The following is a 26,003-nucleotide window of genomic DNA, read 5'->3' as shown; positions in this document are numbered from 1 at the left end:
GAACACCCTCGTTCGTGTTATCATATTTCCCGTCAGTTTCTTCATATCATTTTTTCCTGGTAATGATAGTCCAGTATTTTTCAAGCATTAATGCGTTTTAGTTGGTGCAGTATAATGAGGATAAGACAAAACATGAACTTTGTGAGTTGAACAAAAAAAAAAACGAAAACTAAAACGATATCAATATCGTTTCCCTATGAAAACTCTATATAATATGTCCGAGCAAGTCGCAGTGGTCACTGGTTATGACTGCATGCCCGAGAAGTGAGGATAATGTCAAAATAATCACCAGTTTTCCCAGAACTGAGTATGTGCACTATACCTCATAATGGACAAAAAAGGTACGTATTGCTTTTGACTTATCTTATCATGTAAAAAAAAAAGAAGATATTATGTATTCTTCATGTCACCTTTCTTACTCTCTTTCTCTTTCTCTCCTTCTCTCTCTCCCTTTATCTATCTATAAGCTCTCAACTTTTATGAAATGTATTATTGTATATGTTTGTATATGTTTGTTATGTATATGTTTTATTGTAATATGCGATTTGTTACAGCAGGGCTCCCTTGGAAAGTAGGCCTTGCGGCTTGTACGGGACTACCCTGCTTTTATACAGTAAGACATTAAAGGAAACCAAAACCCAAAGAGCAATGTGGATTAAGTGAAAGCAACAACATTAGTAGAACACATGAGTGAAAGTTTGAGGAAATTCGGACAATTGATGCAAAAGTTATGAATTTTTAAAGTTTTGGTGTTGGAACCGCTGGATGAGGAGACTACTAGAGATTATGACGTATGTGTGGACAATAATATAAAGAAAATATAAGGGGAATTCCACAACAACAAAAAAAAAAATCATTTTTCATGAAAATAACACATTCCATCAGCTTGATACTGACATATGTTAAAGGTAGCAATTATTCCCCCTGCCTTCTGAAAGCGGTTAGTCAAGTGCTCTTTTATCATGCCAGAAAAGGGAATTTTTGTGGAATTCCCTTTATATTTTCTTTATATTGTTGTCCACACATGATGTCATAATCTCAAGTAGTGTCCTCATCTAGCGGTTCCAACACCAAAATTTTAAAAATTCATAACTTTTGCATCGATTGTCCGACTTTCCTCAAACTTTCATTGATGTGTTCTACTAATGTTGCTGCTTTCACTCAATCCACATTTCTCTTTGGGTTTTGGTTTCCTTTAAATAAAAATAGATTAAAAAATTACGTGTCAAAGGCTACAAGTAAGTAGCCATTATCATTAATGTCGTTTTTTATAGTTATTATTATTATTGTTATTATTACTATTATCATTATTATTATTATCATTATTATAATCTTCATCATCATCATCATCATCATCATTATCATTATCATTATCATCACCATCATTATCATCATCATCATCACTATGGGTCCAAAAGTTGTGGTTCATGTAAAGATACCCTATAATGACGTATAAAATGAACCGTAGAAAAGGTTTATGGTACAGGACATGATGTGTACAGATGAAATAAAATAGAGAGACAGGTGCAATATGAAGCAAAAGTCGAGTAAACGAAGAACTAAGCATCTCACTTATCTCTCGTATTAGGTCTAGGGTTGGGCATTGGGTTAGGGATTAGGATTAGGTTCAGGATTAGGTTCAGGATCAGGATTAGGGTTAGGGTCAGGGGCCGGGAAGGGTCTGGGGTTTTGCCCTCGAACCAAGCTGATTCCAAACACTTCGCACTCGTCGAGAGCAAATTTTTGAAGACACACGACGTCGCCCTCACCTAAAAATATGCGCGGGCAATTTGATATGATACATGAACGTATACAATGATCCAGATGATCGTTTGTGGCGCCGCGTGACGCAGTTCGTCTACGTACGTGCTGGTGGTGAACAGTATTTTTACATCCGTCGTCGCGGTCGTGCGCTTCTTGTGTATCGGTGTAACGTAAAGGATCGACTCGCTTCCCCGTGACCGAAGAAGGGGACAAGTAAGAACATCACCAAAGTAGCAGAAATTCGTAGGTATTCATTGCAAAACGCGAATTGCCATAATGAGCATTTGCAGCCTCAAAGTTCACTGAAGATGTGAAGTAGAATGATTTAAGGGTCTTACGTTAGGCCAATGTGTAAGCGTCTATTTATGGATTGCAATAGTCCCATATATTGCAAATGATGAAGGAACAAAAAGTCAATAAATTTAAAAAAAAAAGTGCAAATCTTTACTCAAACCGGAAGTTACACTAGAGTAGATGGTCTACATGTACGTTTGTAGTGTATAATTTTGAAAGTGAGAAAACTGTTCTTGCAATAAGGAGTTTTAAAATTTTGTGTGCCCCTTTTACTATTAGACTCTGAAAATTTACTGTAAAACACATGGTGACATATATTATAACTACACGCAGCCGCGGTCTGGTCAGGCTAGGTGACATAGAGCCTACATAATAGGGGCTACACACTTAGCTGCTGGTACACTACTACTACAGTGGTGTTTGTAATGTAATCTGCATTATCTGATCTGCAAGAGATAATTTAAATCCTGGGGTTCTCTAAATGTTAGCTAGGCCTAGACTCTAACTGGCGCTAGTGTGTTTCAGAGTCCGCCAGTCATTTTACCTGTTGAGGACAGGCTGATTTTGCTACAACACACATTTCCCATAAACACCTACCGGTACCCAAGAATACTTGGGACTCGTTCTCAATGTGTAACTGTTAATACTCCTGTTAATGGGGACTTTCAGATTTCTCATCCAGGACATGGACTGCAACGTGATGACGTCATTTCATGATATTGCACATGCTTGAGATTTTCTGGCACGTCCAGCGCTAAAGAATGGAAAACCTGTCTTCATCAAAGGATTTCACGTCCTCCCAGATTGAGGATGAGCAGCGTTCGCAGCATTAGCACGACAAATATGACGTCGCCACATATGTCGAGTCGTACTCACAGTCGACTGAAATCTAAAATGGTTTTACTCTGGTGTTGACTTTTGGGCGGCCTGACCACTGTCATGTCCCTACTGCTTACCGTCTCATCCCGCAGTCATTGGTTACATGCTTTTCTCCACAGCAATCTACAGTGCACTCCCATCATATTAAAGGAAGTTAATAGGACTGGAGGTCTTCTTTTGTTATCAGATGTCAAAATTTTGTTATTACTGAACAGTAGAATATAAAAAAAAAAAAAATATATATATATATATATATATATATATATATATATATATATATATATATATATATATATAAATGATGATTCTGGTCCCTCAATTTTTACATTGTTTTAACTAGAATTTTGTTATATCACTAGTGCACTGTCCGATGTGGGTTGTTTTTCTCCTCTAAGTTCGTGCATTTTTTGTTCAACATGTCCTGATACAGTCTTACAGAAAGACTAAACTTTCACTTTTTTTCTCTTAAGACACTGTCTTTTATTGTGTCTGATTTAATGACCTCCATATACAGGAATGAAGAAGGGAGATTAATCTAGAGAAGAAGAGAAAGCTTTTTTTTTTTTTTTACTATTATTATTTCATGACTCCCTCCTATCATCCAGTGCTCTAGCGTATCTCTCTCAATATTTCAGAAGCACTCTCCAAGTCATATATTCTGTCCAACTTACTGAAGGTTAACAAGTTCAGTAACAACAGAATTATTGAAGCAAGCATCTTTCATGTTCATTCATTCATTCACCATACAGAAGATTCCCCCCCCCCCCCCCCAATTCGGGTTGTAATTTGTACCATATTTGCATTCGAATTTTCAGGAATGGGGTATATTTTAGGGGCTCAAGTTGGGAAGAAATTCCTTTTTTTTTTTTTTTGAAATAGGGTCTTTTAGTATTTTTCTCCAAAATGTTTTTATTTAGGGGTAATTTTCAAATCTTTCCCAAATAATCCTTAAATAGGGTTCTGAGTAGGATTAGTTTTAAACCCCTGAAAAATTCCAAAATAGGGATAGTGGGGCTTTTACATGTTTGCCCCATCTCCCAAATGTGCTTCAATGTGCATGTTTTGCTGCAAAGCATGCCAGGCCAGCCTTCTCTTCACAAGCATTGCATTACACATATGTAATTCTGCTTTGCTGGCTTCCCTTCCCAAAGCCTGTGATAAGAAACTTAATCATAGTACAAAAAACATTTCCAATACTTCCATTTCCATTACTTTCTGACAGAGCTGTTCGCTTGAACCTCAAGTGATTTGATACAATTAGTTATTGCAAAATTTTCATGACCTTCCTTTCGATTTGTGTCTCAATGTTAAAGGGGATGGCTAGTAACTGATCAGTGGGAATCAGTGGGAATGCTGGGAGATGATTGTTCCAATCCTTGTGGGATTCATTTACAGAGTACATTATTGTTATTGTTCTGTGAAAATTATTTGCTTCAGAATGGTCTCATATTCAAGAAATGTGCAGTTTAATGTTTTCAGGTTAGCATGCCTGTACAGTGACGGGGCATTAAACTGCATACTTGTTGTATTACTTAAATATGAGACCATTCTGAAGCAAATACTTTTCACACAACATTAGATATATATAATGTACTCTTTAATGAATCCCACAAGAAATGGAACAATCATCCCCCAACATTCCCACTGGTTCCCACTGATCAGTTACTAGCCATCCCCTTTAATGTTACATGTATGCTTGATGTAATGTGAAAACAAGACTGGTGTAGACAAGACATGAAAATGTTAATTCTTTTCACTAATGCAATAATTGTGTCTTGAATGTAAACAAAATGTTTTTCAACCTCTTAGAACAGAAATGGCACCAGATATTTTTAGTGTAAGATGTTTGAACCTTATTTGCTTCTCTACTCTCGAGCAGTGCACAGTATGTAATCTCAGTCTCACTGAGTCAGAAGTTTTTGTTTGGAAAACGACAGTTAGCAGAATCGCTGAGTATCACATTAACATTTTTTTTTTTTTTTACACTAACAGATTCTTTGAGTACACTGAACTGTGAAATCACCTACAGACCTGAGTAGCAGTTATGTGCTCGCTAACTGAAGGTCCGTCTCCACCCCCTGAGGGTTACATCACAGTGTGTGAGGAGAACGGTGACTTGGTGACCATCAGTGCCAGAAGTGCCCCTGTCAATTACACCCCCAGAGTAACAGTAAGTGTTGGATGCATATCCTTCCCCCTCCCCACAGCAAAAAGAGGGAATATACTTGAAGTAGATAAACAGTCAATGGGTACATGCTGTAGATGAATAAATCAGTAGATGAGTAAGGAAATGAGGAAAGATTATGTTGTTACATGAATACTTTTATGAATAAATACACGTTAACTAAATAACACAAATTTAAAAGTGATTGCAAAGAATTGGTACTCGTTTAGAAGATATTATGTACACATGCACACAAAGAGACAGTAAAGTAATCAGATTTTGTTTTATACATGAAAATCATGTACTTTGGTCTGAATATTGATTTTGAATTGCAGTTTCATGAAGGATATGAAAAAAAAAAGCCAGTTATTTCTGTTTCATTCACTGTTTGTCACTGATACTCATGACTTAGTAGGTTACCCAATATTCAATGTAGAGTTGCACATGACTTGTGTTTATTTATATCAAAAGATTCCATGTTTGTACAAAATTTTGTGACAAGTACTGAATCATGATATCTATGTAAGACATGGATTATTACTGCTTGTGTCTATTTTATCCCCTGGGTTTCACACACAGTTGATAGTCGTCAAGTCCACAAATAGTGTACTTAACGTTCTCTCCATAACTCAAATTGCTAAAGTCACGCAATGAAACATTTCTTTTGAAATGTTTCCTCTTCTTATGTTTTTTTTTTTTTTTTTTGGCTACTCGCAAAGTGTACCCAAATGTCTTCCAAAGTGCATGTTTACATTTGTGTCAGCAATACGAGAAGTGATGTAGATATTTAATTGAGTGCAGTAATTACCTTCTGTCTTGAATTGTGTCTTTTGTAAATAGGGATTAGAGTATCCTATTATTAGCGCTTCAACAGAGAGCCTGTGTTCCTTAGCAACAGATGAAGCCGCCCAAACAGCATTCCTGCCCCATGTGACAGATGTGTCACTGTGGAAACAGGCCTGGTATACCTGCCGTGTCCATGGTCTCTCAGAAATGTTGGATGAAGTCTCCAAAAATGAGACAGGTACAGGGTGATGCACAATGAATGTAGGAGAAAAAAAAGCAGAACATTATTACATTGATTTGTGCTGTGATCTACGAGTGATGTGATGCCAGGATTAAAAAGCTTTTTTTATGCCTCCGCAACGAAGTGGCCGGAGGCATTATGTTTTCGGGTCGTCCGTCCGTCCGTCCGTCCGTACGTACGTCCGTCTGTCCCGTTTTGTTTTTGTCGATATCTCAAGAACCGTGTGGTGGTTTTACATCAAACTTGGTATGAGGGTATATCCTTGGGGGATAATACTTTGTGTGGATTTCAGGGTCACAGGGTCAAAGGTCACAGGTTATTTTGTTTAAAAAAAATTGAAATTTCATGTTTTTCTCCATATCTCGCAAATGGTTCAAGGTATCTTCATGGAACTTTGTATATGCTTGTACCGATGGGCAGTGATTATCTAGAGAAGTTGGGGGTCATGTGTCAAAGGTCAGGGGGGTCAAAGGTCAAGGTCAACTTCTCAAAATATCACTACTTTCCTTATATTTATGCAATGAATGAAGGTTTTTTTTTTTTTTTAACTTGATGTATACATGTATTATCCAATATATATTCTGTGGGAGGTTTCTTGCCAAAAGGTCAAAGGTCAAGTGAAAGTGCTGAATTGCACTTTTTCCTCCATATCTCAAAAGTAACTCAAGGTATCATCATGAAACTTACATATTTATGCATGTTCAACCTAACAGTGATTGTCTTTGGAACTGTGAGGTCAAAGGTCAAAGGCCAGGTTTAGATAATGCTATTTTCCCATTTGATACTGAAATTATACTTTTTCTCAATACCTTGAAAAATTACTCAATGCATAAACTTATAAAAGGGTCAAAAGTCAAGTAAAAATCATCAGTTCCCCAAATACCTGCACTCTGACATTTTAATCATTCATCCAATTGAACCTAGTTCTAGGAAAATGAACATTCAGCACATTTGTGTCAAACCTGTCATTTTAATATTTGCCAATTGTTTGAAACTGTCATCACACATTGTCAAGACATTGTACTATAGACCTGCTAGGAGAACCATGCATTATGGCGGTGGCATATCAGTCGCCGTAGCGATATATCTAGTTTCTTTTTTTTTTCTTTTTTCAAGGAATTTTCAATTAAGATCTTATTTATTGCTGCTGTTGTTTTTGTCTACTATTTTTAAATTCATGTCTATTTGATATTGGGTCTTAGTGCACCCATATATTCCTAAGTTACCTTTGCCTGATGCTTCATACCTTATTTTATGTAGTCTCCCTTTCCCCTCCTTTTATGAGAATAGTCCACATAATCACAAAGAGAAATCAAAGGAGCGTGTACAGATATATATTTTTTTTTTTTTTTTAGCCGTGAAATTCTAAATTTCAAAACTTTATTTTGAACTTAAAGGTAATTTTTTCATCTACATTGAACTTGACTTTAATCTAGTTCTGTAGAATTCATGGACCGCCACATATGAAATGGTAGTGAATATTTGATTTTGGTTTTCATTTTTTCTAACATAATTGTTGACATCACTGTAGTTTGTAACTATGAATAATATTTCAATTTGTATGCAGTGACTGTTTAAAGGGTGGGTACAGTTCTGGTTGAGGTGAGGATTTAGCTTTTAACGTTTTACGAGATATTCAGAAATCACTCTGAGATGTCAAAGAGCATGCAATTCTCGGGGTAACAAAAGTTTATTTGATGAAAATCGGTTTTGAAATGGCTGAGATATCCAAAAACAAGGTGAAGCAAAGAGATCCTAATAAAAGGCGTGGCCTGTCGCCTTTTATTATTATCACTTTTTGGATATCTCAGCCATTTGAAAACCAATTTTCATCAAATAAAGGTTTAATCCTTCTTAAAATTACATGCTCTTTCATATTTCATAAGATGTTTCTCATTATCTCACTTAGGAACATGTTACAAATCTGAATCCCCACCTCAACCAGTACTGTACAGTCCCTTTAACAAAGTTTGTAAAGCTGACAGTGTATGTAAGCAGGAGACATGTTTAGTTGTTTCTTGCATTACTTTTGACTGTTTTTCTGACTTGTTAGTTGCTACAGTGTACATAGTAATGCCATTGTTTTGTTTACCATCTGGAAGCAAAATTTTGGCTTTACATTTGTTTGAGGTAATGATGACTACTAGTATGACAGCAGTAGGCATAGACTTCAACCCAGGCTCCTGTTTGCATGCAAAGATTTACCATCATTAAACATTTCAATAATATTACAGTTACTATGGTAGCCAGTGGCAACCAATCAAGTTTGAGCATTCGTGGTCTTGGCCAATTACGTAACTGCAATTATTGTAGCCCAAGCTCATGAAACAGATACAAGGTTTTAGGACTGGTTCAAACTATTACCTTTTGTTATTTAGATTCCATACAGTACGGTAGTATTGCCATCGCAAGCACACATTTTGCACAGAATCCATGGTGCTTCTGTGATCATGTGAACTTGGGCCTGTCTGTATTGAAATATTGTTTCCTGTCATCTTTCCTGTGTGACTGCCCACTCCCAGCCCCCTGGCCTGTCACAATGCTGGCCTGTGGATGTCTGTCGACTGTAACCTGGGTCAATTCATTCAGAGGCTCCCTGTATCCTCATCTCATGGTAAGATTGTTGTGAGCTACTTTCTTTAAGGCCAGGTCACACAGCCCAAAAGTTGCGCAAACGCTTGAAATTCGAGCCTTACGCGATACATGCACGATTTGCGCATTTCATCAGTTTGTCTGACATGGAACCTTCGTAGTTGTCTGCCGATGTTTGCTGGATCGGCCCTGTACTCTCAGCTTAACTCGGCTTCGCGTAAGAATTTGCACAGTATTGCGCTGTGTTACGTAATTTTTGCGTAGTTCTTTCGCGGACAATGCACGAAATATGCGTGGAATATCAGTGATCATTCACGAAAATGTTGCCGCTATGGCATTCATCGATGACTTTCCACTGACGATTAGCAGACATATGATGCATGTTTTGTGCTTGTAACACCTAGATGTATCACTGAAAATCACTGAAAAAAGCAAATCATCAGTTCATTAGTGATAATGCGCAGATTATGCATGGCTTTCCCTGGACCTTTAGTCGCGCACAATGATGTATTCACCCTGTTTGGGGCCTTTGCGTGCCTGTGCACTGAAAGTGCATGGTTTGTAAGTGATTTCTGTGTGATCTTTCCATAGTTCTTGCACAATTCATTGGTGATTTCAATCTTGTAAATCAGCGAAAACTCGGTCAAATTCTCAATGGACAAGCATGCACGATCAAATTTCATGCGTGATTCACGCGTTTACGCGACTTTTGGGCTGTGTGACCGAGCCTTTATACAGATCCTAGTTTATTTGCCTGAGATAGTATTCTACTTTCACTTTTGTTAGTTTTTTGTTGTTGTTTTTTTTTCTGTGTGTGTGTGCTTTAGAAACATTATTATGATCCCTTAAAAAGCATGAGGCCTATGCTGTGCTATGGCCTCCCTCACACTTTCTCTGTTATGGAGTTGTTAAGGTACTTGCTTGCAAGTATAATGTACTAAGCATATTTCTAGCATTCAATATAAGTCTTAATGTATTGTTTCCATTTGTGACAATTTGTACACAATGTTAACCTGTTAAAGACTAGTCCAGAGTATGCTTGGAGAGGTGTCAGTGGATGGTGCATGTTAAAGGAAAATCTGCTTGTCCTGGGGGGGGGGGGTTAATGTCATATTGATACTGGTCTTGAGAGGGATACTTGTACATTGTAGGTACATATGGGACAATAGTGACTAGAGATCCTTAGCTAAAACAGATGTCCTACTTTCTTTTTTTATTATTATTATTTCATTGGTCATGCTTTTCATGCTCTGTTGGACACAAAACATGCAAAAAGCAAACAGATAGTAGTAATGGCACAGTAGCTCTGAAATAAACATGTTGTGTTGCCATGCCAACCTTTGTTCATTTGATCAGCTGTCTCCAGACGATATGATCCAAGAGTTCAGCCGGGGGCGGGACTGGAGGGAGAGTGAGATCAGAGCGTTTGCCTGGCACCAGCACACAAACAAGTGTGCCGTGGCTTGGAGAGACAACACCATCAAGATATTCACCTCTGGCAGGTTGGTGATGGAAAGTTCATCTTTTTTATACAGACACTGATTAGCTGGTAATGGCAATAACGAAGATGATGATGAGTATGTTGAAAGTAGTGATACTAATAGTCATGGTGCTAACTGCTACAATAACCATTGCTTCTGCTACTTCTACCTTTTCTGTTGCCATGCACTCCCTTCATAACGGACACAATTAAAATGAAATTCCGGTCACAACAAAGTAAAAATTCAGGCTCCAACGTTATCCACTGTACTTTTTTTTAAAATTGCTTATTTGTTTGGTTATAACAAAATTTCAATATAACGAAAGGAAACTGCTGGTCCCGAGGATTCCATTATAACAGGAGTCAACTGTACCTGTACTTATGATGACAGTTAGTAGTTTTCAGCATTATCATCATCATAGTTATAAACAGGGAAAGGCAGATGGAGGAGATGATGATTTGCATGTCAAGTAAAGATGACAATTATACAGACAAAGAAAAGGAAGAAGAAGAAGGAAGAGGATGAGAAGGAGAAGCAGAACAAAAGCCTGAGATTGTGATATGATGTTAACAGATTAGCGCTGAAAATGATATATTTCTACAGGAGAGGGTGCAGTTGCTAAACCCTAAAACGGCTGTGGGGGGGGGGGGGGATGAAATCAACCCCCTCGACATTTCCCACGACCATTCCTCCGCTCGAAATTTTTTGACCGCGCTGTTTGCTGACTTTTTACTTTCAAGTCTCACACATCTTATGACACCATTTTCGCAAAAATCAGGCATACCATTATGACGCTGCCTGACCTTTTATACATGTTTGTAGAACTGAAATCTATGCGAATGGAGTTTCTCACCTTACTCAAAAAGATATGATTGTTTTCACTTTCATTGGCTGAAATCAATCAATTTTAGCATAATTATGCTTGAAATACAATCCCATGTAGGTTATATGATAAACTTTGTAAAAAAAAAAAAAAATGACAAAAACAAAAGGCCGAAAACCAAGGAAATACATGAGATTCAACCCCGGGCCACAGAACGGCCAAAAAAAGCCAGCCTGAAAAAAAATAAAAAATAAAAAAAAATGTATTTGGCAATGAAGGACATGGGTATACATTCCTTACAGGAGACATCTCGGGGGATCAGTTGCTATATCCCCAACATCAGTGTCACTGCTTGGTCAGGTATTTCCTCTGTCTTTCCTTTTTTGTAACTCCAAGCCTGAGTGAGGGTTTTGGTTTTCTCTTTGAGACCTTATACTGAACCCCAGTAATTTAGTTGTAAGCAGATTTTCATGTGATCATTTGTCAGATTGTTTCCCATGTTGCCTTTCTAGATTGCAGTCTAATGTGTCCTACTTTTACCGGCAGACAGCCAAACATGTTTAGTCTTATCAGCAGCTCTGCCACAGTGCATGGTGCCTCAATCTTTCAATATATGTGTGTTTCCATGTTGAATATTTGGTAGAAATTGTAGTGTTGTTGTTGTTTTTGTAAAGATCTCATCAGTGTTTGACCTTTGACTTAATGTCATCATGTATTATTCATGAGATGCATTAGCTGCAGTGCAATCATCTACTCTTTCTATATCTTTTCTCTTTGACAGTGACATTGTACCCACTCTGAAACACAGACACCAGAGGGGCGTGTCCTGCCTAGCATGGAAGCCTCTCTCTGCCACGGTATTGGCTGTTGGTTGCCATAGCTGCATTCTCATATGGCACATTGACCCCAACTCACTGTCAACAAGGTGATAATGATAATAACATGGTCTCTGTCTTCATTGTTTATTCTGCTCCATCAGAGGACCCTGTCATTATCATTACTTTAACATTGCCAGGTACCCAAGTATACAACTGGGTTGAGAGGAACATATGGGTAAAAATATCTTGTCCAAAGACATAGGCACTTGATGGGTTTGAATTCACACCTCTGAGTAAAAATCAAGAGTCCTATCCATTATGCCACAGTGCCCTTACATTGTACATCATATGTCACAGTGTATGTGAAGATAGATTTCAGGGCATTCCAGTGATCTCTATTTTGCCAGTCACAGACCCTGTAATCTTTTACACCCTTCTGAAACAAATTGACTGCTGTTATCATTTGATGACTGTAGCTATTCCATAGAATCCAAAAGGGCAAATTAGTTGGGATGCTTTGTAGTATTTACAAAGCTGCAGAAGATACAAGAACTTTAGTTCATCAATATATTCATGTATCAGCTCTTTTTCAAATCACTACAACGTACAAAAGCAGACATTCAAAAGTCTAGAAAATCTGTAGTATTACTGTTAATCAGTCTTGAATGCTCTGTTCAAGTACAGGATAGTCTACAAGAGGTTTAACGTGTTGCGGAAACATACAAAACTTTTGCACAACATCCTAACAATGCACACAACAAATTCAGCAACATGCCAAAAGTTGATGATATACGAACCTGTAAAAGATATATATTCATGTTTAGATTTCTGTTCTTGGGTTGCAGTTCATTCACTTTGGCCAAATGATAACCCTAATCCCATCGGGTTTTTTTGAGGGACTTGAAACCACGGGAGGGGGGATGGCCTTTTTGCCCCCCCCCCCCCCTTCAGATCTTGGTCGTGGATTGCGCGATCCTCGCGAAAATTTGTACTAAGGTAAATGACAATGTAATCTACAAGACTGTATAGTTAGATTTTTGAAATTTTAATTTGTGTATTTTATATTAATTTATGCTAATTTAAGCAAAAATAATTTTTTAAGCCTATAAATGAAAAAATAAAGCTCCAAGACTTCAGATTTTTAGTGAACATATTCTTTTCAATAGCCTCAACAATAATATTGAAGCAAAAATTTGCCTTCATCATTATTTCTTATGTATTTCGTTGTTTTTTTACTTTTTGTTTTTTTTTTTTCCCGTCAAAATTTGTCGCAGAAACTTTTTAAGCATAATCAGGCTAAAATACATCATTATCAGCCATTGAAAGTAAAAATATTTATTTTTATATGAATTAATTGCAGAAACACAATTTACATTGGATTTGCACACAAAATAATGTTTTTAAGCAATTTTTGGGTCGAAAATTTTTTTTCAAAGGGGTGTGGCTTCAAAACAGTATGCCCTGGAGTGACAAATTTGGTCTCAAAAGTTGCGCGATACTTGAAAGAAAAAAGTCATAAAATGTCGCGCAGAGAGCATCACGCGTTGCGGAATAAATCACGCGAAATGTCAATGCGCACACGGACATCTTATCCGTTCATGGATTTGAAATTTGTGCGCATGTGATGTGTGGGCATGCGCTGGCCGTAGTATTCAGTGTAGCTCTCCCAAGGTCCTCTCGACCGAGTCACATTCAGTCATCAATTCGAACAGAAAGGGGCTATTGGCAGAACCAAACGTTGCCCGAAGCCTGTTTTCAATACTTCAACTTTACTGGTAAGTCTTCAAATTGAAGAAATTTTTGGATTTTAAGTTGATATTTACCCGTGATACTTTAGTCTGTCGTGATCCTGAATGCTACAATGCGAAGCCCCGTTTAGCTATGCGTATGGGGCTGCTGGTCGCAGTTAGCTATGCGTTGGGGGCTGCTGGTTGCAGATATCATGCAATGATGGTTTCGTACAATACGTGTACAGTACTACCTCGCGGTACCGCGGCGAGTCAGACTAACGGCTCTGGTATGAAACCATTATTGCATGATTACTAAGACATGAGAGCACTTTGGGGCGAGTAAGTCTCACAGTGTTAGTTATATGAAAGGTACTTTAACCTGAAACACAAACTAAGACAAGGAAATTCAGGGGAACTTTTGAGGTACCAAAACTTAATATTATCTTTAATGTGCCACTTCAATTCTGTAGTACACCTGTCACTAAATTTTAAAGTTTGTGACAATTACAGAGAGTCTTGGGTAAAGAGATTGTTCTTGCAAAATCCCTACAGTCATTGCTCCATCAAATCAGCCAATTTATTCATTGTCTGGCTGAAAATATTGTGTTATAATCTTGAAACTTTGATTAAACCATCTGTAGCATGAAATAATGTTGGCATCCACAATGTCTTAGACAGAACCATCTCTGTGTCTCATTTCCTTTGTCAGACCAACGGCCAGTGCAGCCCAAGTCCTGTCCTACGCAAGCCATGCACCAGTTACATGTCTCAGCTGGGACCCTAGAGGGCGCCTTCTTGTTTCCGCTTCACCCAGAGACACGGCAATACTGGTATGGTGTGATGTGTGTAGGGTGTCAACCACAGAATAGCTGTATTGAATGCGCTGTTCTTAAATGTTAATATCAGATAAGAATATCAAAATTTCAGTAAAGCACTTAAAGGTCTGCCTTGTTTTGAGATTTTGCTGGAAAAGATTTTATGAATCTAATGCAACATGAAAAGGATATTTTGTTTGTGGATTTTGTTTGCTCAGTTGTTTCATATTTACATCTTGAGTAGTCCGCATTTTCGATATTCTCATTGAGTATCTGTTTGAGTGGCTAATTTTTAGAGTGAGCATATGATATTAGCCAAATGCAAAAAAAACAAACAAACAAGCTAGAAAAGCACTCTTAGAGCGCAGACTTCCGCCAAGCAGGTACTGTCCACCGATGATCTTGCTCTTCCATGGAGATCAGGGATTTCTATCCACTGAAAATTTGCCCGATTTCCCAATATAGAAGCCTTTGCTACGTCATAAACCCTCAGCTGTGCGGCACGCCTCGTCCTGGCAGAAACTAGAGCACGCACTTTAGTGTGCGTATGAAAATCTCAAAAAATGCGCAGCTTGAATTCCCGAGTCCATTGACCCTACCTGCCAAAATGTAGAAAATCCGTCATAAAATCCATAAAAATTTCCGGATCACTACCAAAATTTAATCGTTCGTTCCTTGCGTCATCCTCAACCTTTTCTGCAAGTTTCATTCCAATCCGTCCACAACTTTTTTGAGTTATTTTGCACATGGACAAACAAACAAACAAACAAACCAATGGTAATGAAAACACAACCTCCTCCCTTGGCAGAGGTAAAAATGTGTAATTGTGACCCGCTACAACAAAAAGGTCCTAAAGTCGCGCACGGTCGAAGCCGTGAAAATCGAGTTTGAAGTCAGAGCATTAAAATTGGTCAAAACTTACGATTTTCTGATTTTGATATATTATTGGAGTCTAACATGTCTTCTATCATCTGTCGAAATTTTGAAGCAAAATGATCAAAGGAAAGACCAAAAAATAGCGTTTTTCTGAGCCATGTTCTTTGGCGTTTCAACGAAGCAGAAACTGGTTCGAAAATTTGGATTGAGCGCCACAGATAGGTTCCGCCCCTAACAACGACCAGAGTGATCTCATTGGTCAGTTTGCTGCTTGCTGCTAACCGAAGCGTGAAGCTCGCACACTGCCCAGTCGACTGGTGCGTGCGGGCAGGGTGCGCTATGCTCAGCTGCTTCTCACATCCTGGTCACTGATTGGTTGGTGAGGAGACCGCCGACGCTGATGTGCTTGAATGAACTCTTCGGGGGTTGCTAGGGCTTACCTTCTATTGTCTAGAGGTGAAAACTGACTTGCGTGTCTGTTGATCGCGATTGCGTCGAAAGGAAGACTTTTAGGCCGCTTTTCTCGAAACAGTGATTTTCCAGACGTCTCGACATGCTCTCTTTTAAACATCGATATCTCCGCAGCCGATCATTTTTATAAAATGTGTTATATATCAATCTAAAGCAGAAAGATTAGGGGATTACATCGTGCAATTTTCAAATAATCGACCTCGCCCGACTTTAGGATCATTTTGTTGTAGCGGGTCACAATTTTTCAAATTTGAGAAATCTATAAGTCATCTCTAAATTTATGCATTGTGTATGTGTGGTGCTGTCATGTCACAAGGTGGAGAAGTTATTTCCTCTGTTACTATTATTTTATGGTGTGTACATTAAATGGATTGTGCTGCCCTATATACTGTATAAGCTGTTCTTTTTGCGAGGGTTTAATTTAAAGGTCTCCATGCACTGTGTTAATAGAGCATTAACGTAAGGCCAAAAAAAAAAATTGTTGTATTGGCGTAACCCGCGCGACCCTAAAAAAAACCCCGACCCTGAACTTTTCAAAAAAAAAGAAAAAAGAAGGAAATACATCGTTTTTACTGAGAGAGGGCGCGATACGGGTTTGCAAATTATTAAAAACAACAACAACAGCAACAGCTGGTGTCGGAAAATGGCCGCGCAATACAGCGTGTCGGCAACCGGCATGTCCAGCAAGTCCAGTTCGAAGATTTTATTTGATATTATTTGGAGAATCGATTTGTCTGTGGCGCTGAGTGATTTAGCCCAGGAATTTGTTCGTTCATATTCTGACCGGTATGTCGTGACGGCTGTTAAAGTGGGGAAGGCGGAAACAGGTCCGTTCAAAGATGTCCTGCTGTCCGACCAGAGTGCCATTCTGTTGGATATGGGGTACCGGTATATGTGACCCGCTACAACAAAAGGAACCTAAAGTCGCTGACGGGCGAGCCGATAAAATCAAGTTTGAAGTCAGATCACCAAAATCTGTCAAAACGTTCGGATTTCTGTTTTTAACATAATTGTGTAGTCTAATGTATTTTCTATCATCTGCCGAAAATTCGAAGCTAAATGATCAAAGGAAAGGCCCGAAAATAGCATTTTCTGGGCCATGCTTGGCTCGCCCGTCAGCGACTTTAGGATCCTTTTGTTGTAGCGGGTCACATGGTTTGCTACTACGAATATGTTGGAGGCGAAGAAGTGCCGGTCGCGCCAGTACAAAACGCTCTATCCGTGTTGATGGCTTCACCAGCGAGATTGGCGAGTTCTGTTCTTCCCAAGAAGAAGACACGTAGCTCTGGGATTGCTGATGGTGGACTTTCAGCATACGACACCTTAAACCCCCCCCCCCCTTCATAAATTTCTAAGGACAAATCTTCCGTAGATAGACGTTGAAAATGGGAACACGCATGCGGTCTCCTATGGGTTCGAATGGGGGGCCAGGGTGTTTTTCCATGTCCAAAATATGATTCTCTTTTAATATTTATTGCTTTTAAATCGGTGATACAACAAACTTTGGATGCAACAGACCCTCTCTATTGAATGGGGTTTTGTTAAATATGAGTTTTACACGTAAAATACAGGTAGCAAAAAAAAAATAAATAAAAAAAAAACAAAATCCGCCCGCCCGACCTTATTTGAAAATCTCATGTTACGCCAATACAACATTTTTTTTTTTTTGTGCCTAAGCGTCAGCGTCGATTCGCAAAAACAACATTGCGCGAAAATGTCTATGACCTCGTTATTCGTGAAAATATCTGTACGCGAAAATAACAGCGTATACAGTAACTCGTCTTTAACCCATTCCACAGCCCAAGCACATACCTGCCAGCTATTCCTATCTGATAGGAATATTCCAGTGGGTTTATGTTTGTGTGTTTGTTTGCTGTTGTTTTCAGGAAAGGAGAAGCTCTATAATACTTTGTTTTCCCAATTGTTATGAACACCTGTAAATTTTTCTTTTGTAGGTGATGTGTGAGAATTCCTATCCTTCAAATGAGTTTCTCCCATTTCTTCCTAATTATTGAATTTCAGGGGTAACAGGTATGCAAGCATGAGGTTACCTGTAATTCACCATATAACTTCCATTTTCTGTCTGCCAATTTAGAAAAAAAAACCCAGCAAAAGCAAAAAACAAAAAACAAAACAAAACAAAACAATGAAAAGAAAGAGCAAGCCAAGAATCATGGAGATAGCATCTATCACAATACTCTCAATGATCTTCCCCTCCCTAGGTTTGGGATGTGCCAAGGGAGTCATGTGTACCCCTCAGAAGGGCTGGAGGAGGGGGCGGGGCACTACTCAGGTACTCCCCGGACAGCTCCAAGCTCTTTGCATCGTCGCCATCACAAGTTTTTAGGTGAAATGCTAAGTAGGTCTGGTGTAAAGACTAAGTTTCAGGCTTCGAGCCTTAGCATTGAAACAAGATATGCTCATGGTGCTGCTATCTTTCTGAAGCATTTGTCAACCACAGTGCCTCATCTCTTTCTTACAAGGTAGTTTTATAGGTGAAAGAACCATTTGCTCATGAGGGAAAACTATTTTCAGACTTGAACATATTGAAAAAACAAATATACGAGTACTGCAGCTCTGGTGCTGAATCACATTGTCAACCACAGTATCTATTGTCGTAAGTGCCTTCATGCTCTGAACCTTTCCCTATTAGTTTTACTTTACTTTTAATCAAAGTTCAGCTGTATTATAAAAAATGACATATATCTGTTCTAATCTGACAACTAAAAAGCCCAGCATATCAGCCCACAGATTTTGGTTCTTTCCATACAAGAAGCCATAAAAAAAGGTATTATCCGTTAACTTATAAAAGTTTGTACTTAATACGTAAGATTTCATTTCCTGATGATTTTCATGTCTAAAAGTTCAGAATATTTACCCTATACTTACATGTTGATTAGTAATTTCAGTGATGTGCACCTTTTTGCCTAGTAATATTTACTGGAACTGCAAGCCATTCTAATTGGCAGTAAGAGGTATGTGCAAATACATCCTGAAAATCACAATATTAAAGCATGTGTGCAGTATTGATGTAGTGACATGAGGTAATAAGACATCTTTGCGGTCACTGCAGTGTGATTTTCCTGTCAGTTACCAATCCAAAGGCTGAATCTCATTGTGAGAACTTCTCTCTGTTTTTATACTGCCTGTGGTCAGAGTGTGGGAGACAAAGTCGTGGTCATGTGAGAAGTGGACGCAGCTCTCGGGACGATGCCAGAGCGCCTGCTGGAGCCCTAATGGACGCTTCCTCCTCTTCTGCACCGAGGGCGAGCCAGCCATCTTCTGTCTCAACTTCCTCCACAGCGCAGGCAAGACGGGTGGAGCGGAGAACGCCATCAAGTGTGCCGACACGTCTGAGGTCACCATGATGTGTGGGGACCAGGAAGTCAGGTGATTATGATATCACAATCAGAGATCAGAGCACCATAGTACTCCCAGTAATCTTTTGCTTTTGTTTGTTTCTTCCTTTTTTGTTTGTAAGTAGTTGTAGCACTCTGTATTTTTTTTTATTATTTCTGACTGTTTCATGACTGTTGGGGAGTCTCCTGCATGCTGTGTGCTTTATAAAGAATTTTTTTGGGGTAAGGTCGCAAAACCCTTCAAATTCAGTTATGTAGTTCTTGATGGAAAAAAAAAAAAAAATGAAGTGTAACATGGTCATTGATGCCCCTTCAAGTTTTGATGAGCATATTTCTATAATCTTTATTGTAATGAATAGGGGCTTTGATGATGATACAAAGTATCTGTAGATCCCCCCCCCCCCATGCCTCCTATACTTCAATACCTATCATGAATTCTGCCCCAGAAACTTATTTCAGCCTGTTTTCCATGATGCAAATGGGTACAAGGAAACTTTCGTATGTTCTATCTTTTGTCAGTTCTTCTGAAACTGAACGTGTCAGAAAGACTTGCTTCTTTCAAAATAGATGAATGATTGAATTTGTGATGCTTAAATGCAGCATAAAGTCAAATTCTGAATAATCAATCATTTTATGTCTCCATTTTAAATATTGGGTAGGATTGGAGGCTTGATTCAAGACATGGTGTGGAACTGTACGGGCGAGAGACTCGCTGTCCTCTTCAAGGCAAACAGAGAGACAGAGAATAGCGGGGATCTCATTGCTATCTTCAACACCAGACTCACTCCAACATTGCAACTCATACCAAGGTAGGCATGCACGGAGGACGTTTCACTGTTAGTGTGAATATGTTTGAGTTATACACATTTCCTTTGTTTTGTGCCAGTAAGGAAACAGTCCTGTAAGAATTAGAAAGAGTAGTTGCTACTGTAGGTAGTTGTTCCGAGCAATGGACTTTGGGCATGAGGAATGTTTTTTCGGTCGTAGTGAAACTGGCACTGAATGCATTTGCAACTACTGTGTTGGCTGTAGATGTTAGTGGAGATGCGATGAAGGGTTGATCTGGTTTCCACAGTGATGATTTTGTTGACTGGTCTTTACTCTTCACTATCTGTATGTCATGACTTACCAATTGTGTGTTGGAAATAAAGTCAAAGTGTACACCCTATGTGTGCAATGTGTTTTAAGGGTGAGCCCCAATGAATGTCAGCAGATGTGAACTATCGTGCTCAACACATAAGTATTCCAGTTGATTAGTAGCTACTTAACCTTCTCAGAGCCACCATTCCAAATTGCTACTGGCATTATACATAGACGTGTTCATTACATTGTTTACAAGTGAATGGTTGGCCAAAGTGTAGAAGATTAGGAAAAAGCTCATATTTTAGCTTTTCAAATATAGCACAGTGCCATGGGCATAGATGGCTAGCAAACTACATCTGTTCAGTGATATTTGGTTAGTTTGAAAACAGTATCCCTCTGAATCTGACATGTTTTTGAAGTCTATGCACAAAAATTGAGAAAAAGAGAAAAGAAATGAAGATGGAATTAATGTAGCAGACACATATCAAGATTCATTTCTGGTCATATGCAATTCTCTCCCATATTTGCGTTTAATGTAGGGTTACAGGATTTCTGAGTCTCCCCCTACTTTCAGTATGTACTGAATTATTAGTGCAACCATAGTATTAACGTAGTATCCCATTGGCATTCAGATTCAATCAATGTCAATTATTTTCATATGACCATATTTGACTGTACAGTGGCTTCATCCGTGGAGAACCAGGAGAGATTCCAGAACTCATCTCCTTCAAGCCAGGATTCCAACATGGAGCTCTCCTCACCATTGTGAGTTTGATATTCCTCTTATTCTGCTCCAGGTTTTACCAGCCTGATCATAATGATCATGATATTGATGATCAATGTCAGTATGATCATGTCATATTTGGTTTCATCACTGTAGTTACTGCAACTGTTTCCTGCAGCATTCTTGCTTTTATTACTGTTATTACCGTAATGGTGCCATAAATGTTCCTGTTAGTAATTGATAATATCAAATGATAAATCTAAAACCAGTAAACTTGGTCATTTGATTGCTGATATTGTTTGACAGGATGTTGCTATAATCACCATTTCTTAAACATATCAACTATAATTTTGGATGGAAAACTTTCATCAGAATGTGACTGAGGGTAAAATGCACAATTCCCAATATATGTGAAGGGGCGGATCCAGGAATTCCGTAAAGAGGGGGCGTGTTTACTAAATTAAAGGGGGGGGGGGGCGCACGCACCCCTCCCCCAATTTTTTTTCTTTTTATTTCTTTTGTTTCAACAAAAAATAAAGGGGGGGCATGCGCCGGTTGCGGTCCTCCCTGGATCCGCCCCTGTATGTGTATATTTTTTAAATCAGGTAGACAGATATGAAGTGGCACAAACATACTAGTATGTGATTATGCTGAATTACTTTTAAACAGTGTACTGCAGAAGGAACCAGTAGAGCTACAGATATTTTGAGATACTTAACCCTATTCTAACTGGGGGGGGGGGTCAAATTGACCCCCCCCTCGACGTTTCGCGCCACGATTCCGCAACGCGCAAAGATTTTGCCGCGTCGTTTCATGACTTTTTTCATTGAAGTCTCCCGCATATTTTGAGACCAAATTTGCGACGTCTGGGTACACCGTTCTGAAGTTATGCAATGTTTTGCATATGCATGTCAACCCAAAAACCGCTCGAATTCATGATTTCGTGTGCAAATCCAATGCAAACTGTGTTTTTTTGTTTAATTGATATAAATTAGATTATTTCAACTTTTAACCATTGAAATAAATCAATTCTAATGTAGATAAGCTTGAAAAAGTGCCTCCAACAAATTTTGGCAAAAAACAATAGAAAACAAAAGATCGAAAAAACAATAAAATACATAAGAAATTAACAAAACAATAAAAAACAAAAGAAAATGATTTTGATTGTGCTATTTTTTTTACAAGAAAATTGTTTTAATGTGTCTTGAGGAACTCTGACACAAAAATTTAATAATCCTTCAGTCTTTTTGATGGAGTTATAGGTGAAAATATGATTTCATGCGTTAATTTGCATAATTAATTTATCAAAAAATATGAAATCAACATTTTTCTACTGTATGACCATGTAATCTTGTAGTTGACATCCGGCTCTATGTTCAGGCAAAATTTTGCGGCGATCGCATGATCGGCGGCCGAGATCTGAAGGGGGGGTCAAATTGACCCCCCCCCCCCCCGTAAAAACTTGGTCTCAAATAGCCCAGTTAGAATAGGGTTAAATCTCTTGTTTTCAAAATGATCTGATTGTCAGTGTATCTGCCTCAAGTCAGTTTCTTTTTCATAATTGTGTTTTCTTCATCATGCTGTATGCTGCATAATACACATATGACTGTTCTGTGAAAAACACAACCCAATCTCAGACTCTTCTTTGCTGCATTTTTATTGACTGTTTTAAATCCTGACACTCTATCCCACCGCATGCTGTCATGTTTTACAGTGCTGGCAGAGTGGCAAGGTGACCTTTGTACCCCTATTCTTCATCCCGTCTGCTGCCCTCGCTGACAACCAGGCGATACCGGCTTCCTTTGGCAGCAAGACCACACCCCTCCCTCAGGAACTCTTCTCTGTCAAGGACTGAATGTGGCCCCAGAGAGGGAGAGAGAGGAAAACAAACAAACAAAACAATTCTGTCTGTCTTTCCATCTGTTTGTCCGTGTGCCCTGTCTCCCACAGCTGCTCACCTTTCTTCATTTCCATAAAACAACAGCATGAAACCTATACCCTCATAAGATTTAAGTTAACATGGGGGTAGTTGCACAGGGCTTGCAATCAAATCACACACAAGCAACCCGCATTCTTGTTTTTTCCTGCTGGTAGATACCAGTCCTTCAGTGGTTATGATCCTCAGCCCACATCCTGTTAGTTTTGGTGCAAAATGTCATCATCATGTATCTGAATTGTAGAGCTGTGCTTGATGAATGTCAAAGTAGAGATCCTAGTAAGTATATTAAAGTGGACTCCCGTTATAGCGAAGTCCTCAGAACAGGCAGTTTTCTTTTGTTATATTGAAATTTCACTGTTACCGAACAAATAAACAGTGAAAATACATAGAGTGGATATTGTTGCAGCCTGAATTTTTACTTCGTTGTAACCGGAATTTTGTTACAACCTTGTTCATTATAACGGGAGTGCACTGTAACACTTTTCCACTTTGAGTCAAAGCTTAAAGATTGTTAGTAAAGATAAATGTGAAAAAAGCAAATTTGTGAAACTCAAGAGAGTGCTTGAACCACTGGATCTCTTGTTCTTATGGTCTAATTTCATCATGTTAATAATAATAATACATTACATTTGTAATGCGCTTAATAAATGTTTCTAAGCGCACAGGGAAAAGATGAAAGGAAAGATGAAAAATGAGGGAAAACAGACGGGTCAAAACACAAGTAAGAATAACATGACATAAATCAATGTGTACCAGTAATTAAACACATACAATAATTGAATTACACTCAGCACATTAACTTATGGAAGAAATCAATGTGGGAAAAGATGAGTTTTAAGAAATGATTCTACTGATGGGGCTTGTCATATATGAATGGGTAGATTGTTCCAAAGCTTGGGTGCAATAACTGCGAATGAGCGTTCTCCGTAGCGTGTCTTAGTGCGAGGTAACAGTTGAAGATGGGCAGTATTGGTGACAGTAGTTTGGTGATGATTTGTTCCTTTATTTTACACTCAAATGCACTTATTTGTCATATATTATTTTGCTACAGAATTTCAAAACAGGAAAAAGGTAGAACAATATTATCTAAAACATACTACAGTGGATTCCCGTCATAATGAAGTCCTCGGAACCGGCAGTTTTCTTTCATTACATCGAAATTTTGTTATAACCAAACAAATAAACAATAAAAGTACACGGAGCCGATAATGTTGCGGCTTGAAATTTTACTTCATTGTAATCAGAATTTCGTTATAATTGTGTTCGTTATTACGGAGTGCACTGTATTCTAAAGATTATGACATTGACATGTATCTGGGGAAAACAGGATGAATAATTTTTTAAGTTTCCTTTGGTGTGCACTGCCAGCATTTCACAACCAGGAAGCTTAATATTTGCATTTCGTGCAGTTTATCAATCAATCTGACTTGTTGAAGAGTACAACAAACATAAGACAGAAACAAAGCCTGAGGACAGTTGTTTGAAGTAGACTTTAGAAAAGTCAATTCCATATTACAAAGCATGATGAGACTCTGTAATGAATGGATGCAGGATTATAAGGATGGATATATTACATTATACACTGTAGTATAGAAGGACTCATTTCTAGGAACCACTCAGACATCTTAAAGAGCAATTCTGCATTAATAGTTGAAAGTCAGTCTGAAAAGGAAGAGTAAAATTCATTAGGCACAGTAGTGAGAATTTGATCAAAATCAGATAAAACTTTTACAGAAGTTGTGAAATTTAAAAAATTGTGATCATTACTTTGAGGATATTCCAAGAGGAATAACACTATTAGTTTATACATGTATGTGTACTTGTATTGCAGAAAATTGGACTTTGCCATTTTTTTTTTTTTTTTTTTTTGAGGGGGGGGGTTGTTTTTGTTTGTTTTTGTTTTTGTTTTTTGTGGAAAATAATTATCATATGGAAAAATTTGTTAGAGGATGACATCATCACCTCACTCATTTGCATATTCATATCAACTGTCAAAGGAATGCCTGGCAAAAATTAGCAAAACTTCTTATCTCCAGTAAGTCCCTATTTTTTATCAAATTTTGTCAAATGTTCACTGTTCTGCTTATCAAACCTTACTTTCCTTTCAGACTAACTTAAATCTTGTCCAGAATTGCCTTTTGCTCATGGTAATCTTCAAGTTACTGAGGAGGGGGGAAACAATGCACGTGAAAGATGGCATGCAAGATGACGTACCAATAATGCAAGTGGCCCTGAATTTTAGATGGTTTGCGTGAACATTGCCGCACTGTGTACCCTCCTCTTGTCTTACATTTCACTATTTATACTAAAGGCAATAAAGTGCTTCGGGTAGATTGTTCACAGGGGTTCTATGTCAGCCATGCCATGCTCTATCATTGTACATGTACCAGCCATGAGAGCCTTATAAACATGTTCATGTCAAAGTCAGTTTTAAACTGAAAATGTACAGGATATAAATTTTGGCAATTTTGTTGTGAAAAATTGTGTTTTCTTGGTTATTGTGTTTTTCTGTGTGATTGTTTGATTGCTTGTGGGGTTGGTATTCTTATGTGCCAAGTATAAATTGTGATACATGTAATTGTACAATATATTTTCATTGAGGGTTATAGTAAAGTTTCTAACTTTGCTATGATTGACTGTACTTAAGGTAAGAAGTAGGACACAGCCACAGCACAGAACAAAGAGACTCAAAAACAAACAAGGACATTACATATATTTCTTGGGGGACGAGTTGGGTTTGTATTCAACTGATTGTAGTGCAGTGGACAAGGATTATATGGAGAATTAATGTAGCCTGGTAATAAACTCATTTTTTTCCTATCCCAACAGTCAGGAAGGCTTTCATGAATTTAACATTATTCCCTTTTGGCTGGGTCGGGTTGATTTCTCTCTGTTTAAGCCTTTGTATGCTCTAGGCACAGAAACACCCATAGCCTTATACATACTGCCTGACGTCCCTGGCATAGAAGGGGTTAAAACAGTCAAATTGGACATGGAGTGGTACTAACAATTTTAAATGCCCACAGATGATTGGTTTGTGCATAGTTGCTACCATGGTAACTGCAATCAATTTCAAGGTTGCCCTCATGATACGATACCTTGCCATGAGTTGTGCAGGTGGATACAGAATTTACTCAGTCTTCTGTAGGCTTTCTAACCCACAC

At 38.3% G+C, this 26,003-nt stretch overlaps 1 protein-coding gene across 3 annotated transcripts; it reads left to right on the top strand.

Annotated features, from left to right (window-relative positions):
* The first annotated feature begins 1,867 nt into the window (after window positions 1–1,867).
* Window positions 1,868–25,542, top strand: LOC140243356 (aladin-like). Of its 3 annotated transcripts, none has more exons than XM_072323033.1 (12): window positions 1,868–1,977; window positions 4,930–5,107; window positions 5,942–6,125; window positions 8,651–8,742; window positions 10,077–10,222; window positions 11,806–11,949; window positions 14,282–14,402; window positions 17,957–18,081; window positions 18,891–19,124; window positions 19,753–19,902; window positions 20,857–20,941; window positions 22,615–25,542. In XM_072323033.1, the coding sequence occupies exons 2-12, from the start codon at window positions 4,982–4,984 to the stop codon at window positions 22,753–22,755; spliced, it is 1,548 nt and encodes a 515-aa protein (XP_072179134.1). In that variant the 5' UTR covers window positions 1,868–1,977; window positions 4,930–4,981; the 3' UTR covers window positions 22,756–25,542. The 3 variants fall into 3 exon arrangements, with proteins under 3 accessions (XP_072179134.1, XP_072179131.1, XP_072179133.1); XM_072323030.1 differs by having other exon boundaries at window positions 1,910–2,011; XM_072323032.1 differs by having other exon boundaries at window positions 1,934–2,007.
* The last annotated feature ends 461 nt before the right edge of the window (window positions 25,543–26,003 follow it).

This window comes from Diadema setosum, chromosome 20 (assembly GCF_964275005.1).
Source record: "Diadema setosum chromosome 20, eeDiaSeto1, whole genome shotgun sequence".
Classification (NCBI taxonomy): Eukaryota; Metazoa; Echinodermata; class Echinoidea; order Diadematoida; family Diadematidae; genus Diadema; species Diadema setosum.
Note: the sequence above shows the minus strand (reverse complement) of the source record. Positions and strands in the feature narration are given on the sequence as shown.

What these genes read in the sequence shown, in the direction of transcription:
- LOC140243356 (XM_072323033.1), top strand. Translation starts at nt 4,982, where the DNA reads ATGTGCTCGCTAACTGAAGGTCCGTCTCCACCCCCTGAGGGTTACATC. An exon ending in TGTGGGGACCAGGAAGTCAG is followed by an intron (nt 19,125 to 19,752) that starts GTGATTATGATA and finishes AATATTGGGTAG; the next exon opens with GATTGGAGGCTTGATTCAAG. An exon ending in ACATTGCAACTCATACCAAG is followed by an intron (nt 19,903 to 20,856) that starts GTAGGCATGCAC and finishes TTGACTGTACAG; the next exon opens with TGGCTTCATCCGTGGAGAAC.